General features: G+C 46.2%; 1 protein-coding gene across 1 annotated transcript; it reads right to left on the minus strand.

Moving 5' to 3' along the window:
- Positions 1–896: 896 nt before the first annotated feature.
- LOC309362430 (uncharacterized protein) lies at positions 897–5215 on the minus strand. The gene is made up of 3 exons (XM_081931780.1): positions 4994–5215; positions 3751–3895; positions 897–2883 (listed from the first exon to the last, which is right to left on the minus strand). The coding sequence occupies exon 3, from the start codon at positions 2697–2699 to the stop codon at positions 1359–1361; it is 1341 nt and encodes a 446-aa protein (XP_081787906.1). The 5' UTR covers positions 2700–2883; positions 3751–3895; positions 4994–5215; the 3' UTR covers positions 897–1358.
- Between the last annotated feature and the right edge of the window lie 373 nt (positions 5216–5588).

Genomic DNA, 5588 nt, shown 5'->3' on the forward strand with positions numbered 1-5588 from the left:
TATATTATATCCAATATCTTTGGCCCATTTTATCATAACAGATTTAACTTCTTCATCTTTTGTATGCCATTCCAACAATATCTTATACATTTTGGATAGGATTTTATGTTCACTATTTATTATATCTGTTTGAAATTTAGACTCTTTCTCTGCATAACCATATTCTTTGGAATCTTTTTTAAACATTTCGTTTATCTGAAAATAATGCAACCAATCATACACAAACTCTTTCACTTCTTCATATGGTTTCATTTTCCATTTCCCCCCTTCTTTCATAGTCAAATTTCCATATGTAATCCAATTCTTTCTCATATTAATTGTTTTAACAGTCATAACCTCTAACGGAGACAACCAGTGTGGAGTTTTTGGTTCGAGTAGGTTTTTATACCTCTCCCATATTTCTATTAACGATCCTCGGAAAATGTGGTTTTCAAAGCCTCTATGGATTTTCTTCTTTCCCACCCATAAATATGTGTGCCATCCAAATCTATTATCAAATCCTTCCAAATCTAACAATTCTGTATTTTCTAATTTTATCCATTCCTTTAACCAACAGAGACATGAGGCTTCGTAGTACAGTTTCAAGTCTGGCAAGGCGAAGCCTCCTCTTTCTTTTGCGTCAGTTAGTAACTTAAATTGAATTCTTGGCTTCTTTCCCTGCCAGATATACCTTGAAATAACTCTTTGCCATTCTTTAAAGACCCCAGTTCCCCTGATTATTGGAATCGTTTGGTACAGAAACAATAGTTTTGGTAGCACGCTCATCTTTATCGTTGAAATCCTTCCCCAAAATGACAATTTAATTCGTCCCCACACCTCCAGATCTTTCTTTATTCCATTCCACATCCATCTAAACTGCTTCTCATTTTTGAGTTTGTTGTGGGTTTGTAGACCGTGAAGAAGAAGAAGAAGAGGAGTTTGGATTTGATATCCCACTTTATCACTACGCGAAGGAGTCTCAAAGCGGCTAACATTCTCCTTTCCCTTCCTCCCCCACAACAAACACTCTGTAAGGTGAGTGGGCCTGAGAGACTTCAGATAAGTGTGACTGACCCAAGGTCACCCAGCAGCTGCAGGTGGAGGAGCGGAGACGCAAACCTGGTTCCCCATATTAGGAGTCTACAGCTCTTAACCACTACACCACACTGGCTCTGTTGATGTAGGACTTCCAATAGGACTGAACCTCTACCCTTAAAGTTCTTCTTGACATTTATGTGGTTTGTCTCGTGTGAGTTTGTTGACGTAAATCAAGGGTTTCACTCTGACTGAAGCCATAAGTGTTTCCCCCCCCCCCTGTGTCTGTAGATGTCTTCTTCTAAGATTTTCACTCTTACTGAAACTTTTCCGCACTCCATTCATTAAAAAGATCTCTCCCCTGTATGCGTCCGTTGATGTATATTGAGGTGCCCACTCTGGCTGAAGCTCTTTCCACACTCCATACATTTATATGGTTTCTCCCCTGTGTGAGTCCGTTGATGTGTTCTAAGGTGCGCAGTTTGACTGAAGCTCTTTCCGCACTCCATGCATTTAAATGGTTTCTCCCCTCTGTGAGTTTGTTGATGTGTTCTAAGGTTTGCATTAAAATGGAAGCTCTTTCCGCATTCCATACATTGAAATGGTTTCTCTCGTGTGTGAGTCCGTTGGTGTGTTCTAAGGTTTGCATTGAAACTGAAGCTTTTCCCACACACTATACATTTAAATGGCTTCTCCCCAGTGTGAGTCTGTTGATGTATTCTAAGGTTTCCAATCTGACTGAAGCTCTTTCCACACTCCATACATTCACATGGTTTCTCCCCTGTGTGAGTCCGTTGATGTGTTCTAAGGTTTCCAAACTGACTGAAGCTCTTTCCACACTGTATACATTTAAATGGTTTCTCCCCTGTGTGTGTTCGTCGATGTAAATGGAGTCTTGAACTGTCACTGAAGCTCTTTCCGCACTCCATACATTTGAATGGTTTCTCCCCTGTGTGAATCCGTTGATGTGTTCTAAGGTGTGCACTCTGACTGAAACACTTTTCACAATCCATGCATTTAAATCGTTTTTTACTTATGTGAGTCTCTTCATGTGTTCTAAGGGTTCCACTAAATCTGAAATTCTTTCCACACTCCCTACATTTATATGGTTTTTCACCCGTGTGAGTCCGTTGATGTAATTTAAGGTTTCCAATCTGACTGAAGCTCTTTCCACACTCCATGCATTTGAATGGTTTCTCTCCTGTGTGAGTCCGTTGATGTGTTCTAAGGTGCGCAATTTGACTGAAGCTCTTTCTACACTCCATGCATTTAAATGGTTTCTCCCCTGTGTGAGTCCGTTGATGTGTTCTAAGGTTTGCAGTGAAATGAAAGCTTTTTCCACACTCCATACATTCGTATGGTTTTTCACCCGTGTGAGTCTGTTGGTGAATTTTAAGGTTTCCATTCTGACTGAAGCTCTTTCCACACTCCATGCATTTAAAAGGTTGTTCCCCTGTGTGCATCTGTTCATGTTTTCTAAGGTTTCCATTCTGACTGAAGCTCTTTCCACATTCCATACATTTAAAAGGTTTCTCACCTGTATGTGTCCGTTGATGTAAATTTAAGTGTCCCCTCTGACTGAAGTTCTTTCCACACTCTGTGCATTGAAATCGTTTCTTGCCCATGGGAGTGCGTTGATGTGTTGTACGTTTTCCACTGTCAGTGAAACTTTTTCCTCTCTCCATACCTCTAAATGGTTTCTCCCCTGTTTGAGTTCATTGATGTGAGATATGTGTGCTCATTCAGTGAAGCATATTCCACATTTCACACATTTTAATGGCTATTCCTAATGAAACGGAAGGTTCCCCATCTCCCGGAATTCTAACTGTCTTCTGTATCACCTTCTTCAGAATGGGCAGAAAGGAAATCCTGTTTGGGTTTCAAGGAAGAGAAGAAAGGGAAAATAACAAATCAAACACAATTAGCCCCTTTTCTTATTTCAACATTTCCTATATTCCCCTGCCTCCTACCCATGTTCCCAGTTTTTATGAAATGAAGATGCAATGATGTCAAATGATAGTAATGCATCAGCAACCTTTCGTAATCCTCAATCATCATTAATAAAGCAGCATGATCTTGGAAAACAGCCTTTTCAAATCAATTGTTTCCTCACAGGAAATACAGCTGCTCTCTGTCCAAGAAACAGCCCTCTCTTTCTCTGGTTCATGATTCCTTTGGACATTCCCCATCCTCTGCATCATAATCCTCCACCCACCCCTGTCTCTTAATGAATCACCTGCACAGTCCCATTGGCCTCAGGAGGTCCAAGTGGACTATTATGTGAGACCCAGGTCTACATCTTCTCCAGGGACTGTGGTCTGGGTCAGTCAGAGAACTAGTGACCAGGCTTGGTGCTTGGGGTGAGCTGAATGGGTGCTCAGGGAAGCTCCTGTTGTTGGAGATGGACCACCATCTACATGCCTTGCATTGGAGGGAGCAGGAGAAGCAGAAAGAAAGCAGCTGGCAAATTGGAAACACCCCACCCCAATGGTTCTTTATAATGTTGATGTCCTGCCTGATCTCGTGCCCCTCTGCTGATACAGAACTATCCTAATCTGACACTGACAAAGCTGGATATTCAAGGCAAAGGGATAACTGTACTTAGTAGAAACTTCAGCCTTGAATATATGGTATTGATTCCTTGATGCGCTGAAGTTGTGTTTGGTGGGGAAAATGACATGCACCTTATGGGGTAATCTATCCATCAATGGTCCCCACCCTGCACTCAGCTCTCACCTGTGGCTTCCAGAAGCTGTCAGCATGCAACAGGGGCCACGATCCCAGGAACAGTTTCAACTGGCTGGCAAAACCAGGTGAGGATAGCTGGTGGGTCTCAAATCCTTGGTGTGTTGGGGAATTCTGCTGCAGGTGAAGGCAGGCCCTGGTGGATGGAGAGGATGAGAACAACAGTGAATCCCACAGTCCAGAAGGCAGATTCTGCCCATCCTGCAGAGGAAAGGGAAGGGAGCCCATTGAGAAGGAAAACTCTGATCCTAAACTTTGCTGCCTCATGACTTATCTTCAGGAGAAGAAAATGCTATGGAGGAAAACCTACACAAATCTTGAGTGGAGTCTCTAAGATGCTTGGATAGTGCTCTGTTGGTGCTGACCTTTAAAGGGTCATAGTTGCATTTTTCAGGCATAGAAAAGTATTGATCTAATGTAGAGAGATCAATCATTCCTGGTCTATTGCTTCAAGAAGGTTCTGGTGGTTTTACTCTGTGTGATTCAAAGCTGGTGTTTTCTCTAGCTGGAACATTTTAGCTGATAAGGGAGTTCCCTTCTGCTGAGAGCAGGTGATTTGGGATCAATTGTTATTCTCATCCTCAATGCACCAGGCAGTGGAAAAGACACTTAAAGATGGAAGCCTGAGAGAGAGGAAAAGGTTTCTGGCTGCTTCCTGGGTGGGATTGGGGAAACGAAGATCTCCTTCTGAGAAGGCCTCTCCCCTCCCCTCTTCCTGGACAGGGAAGGAGCTTATGGGGGCTTATGGGGTGGGAAGAGGATGGAGGTTGCAGGAAGGAGGGGAGGGGGGACATGACCCCCCACTTTCCAGGGATCCCTCTGGTTGCCTTGAAGGGGTGGCCGATTCCTGGGAGGGAGGGAGAAGCCAAGGCGGCCCCTCTGGAGAATCCACGCAGGCGCCACCATGGAGAAGTCTCCCCAAAGACTGGTCTTCCTCCCCCCCCCCAATGCTGCCCTTCCCTGCCCCAGGGATGCTACCCCTCCCCACTTCCTCGACTCCCTCCCTCTGTCCCAGAGTCTCCCCTGCACCCAGAGGCCCCCACCCCTTGGCGCCTTATATGGTTAGGGTTATCTCTGCCGCTGCCAAGGCGCCTAAGGGGCCAAGGAAAGCCCCCTTCGCAGCACACGTGCAGGGATCCAGGCCCTTCCCATGGGGCCCACGAAAGGCGCTTTGGGGAGCTGGCGGGGGTCTCTGGGTCCTTTTCTCCCCTCTCCTCCCCCGGGAGCCCTTTGCCTCTTTGTCCTCGCTCCCGAGTCTCATTTCTTTCCTGCAACATCCACGGGGGGCGGGGATCTTCCTCTTCCCATCCTCCTCCCCTTTCCGAAAGCGCCCCCCCCCCGCGAGCTACGCCGCAGAGCAGCAATTCGGAGTAGAAGCTCCACTTGCGGGCGAAGCAGGCAGGTTGGGAGGGGGGCTCTCTCCCCTCATTCCGGAAACAGAAGCCGGATGGAGAGGAGGAGGAGCAGAAGGAAGAGGTGCGACATACGGGGGGATTTGGGGTTGTGGGGGCGGAGTGAGAGGAGGATGTACCAGCGAGGGAGAAATTGAGGGGGGCGAAGGAGAGGAAGGTTTCCCCCCTCCCTTCTTCCTTCAGGGGATGAGGAGAGCGGGAAAAGGTTGATCACGCCAATCCATTTGCAAAGCTTGTCCCCCCCCCTACAATGTTTGCATTGCAAAATCCTTCCCTCCCCACCCCACGCCATGAGCTTAGATCCATTCCATGTTTTAGGACGGTATTGGTGCACATTGAGCAGCGGGTTAGGCTCTGTGACACCTGTGTTACGGAAAGAATGGGGCTTGGGCTTTTGCACACACAGCCCCGACACCC

This window comes from Podarcis melisellensis (genome assembly GCF_964234715.1).
Source record: "Podarcis melisellensis genome assembly, contig: HAP1_SCAFFOLD_248, whole genome shotgun sequence".
NCBI lineage: Eukaryota > Metazoa > Chordata > Lepidosauria > Squamata > Lacertidae > Podarcis > Podarcis melisellensis.

Excerpts from the sequence above, each read along its gene's own strand:
- LOC309362430 (XM_081931780.1), bottom strand. The coding sequence starts at position 2,699 with ATGGAGAGAGGAAAAAGTTTCACTGACAGTGGAAAACGTACAACACAT.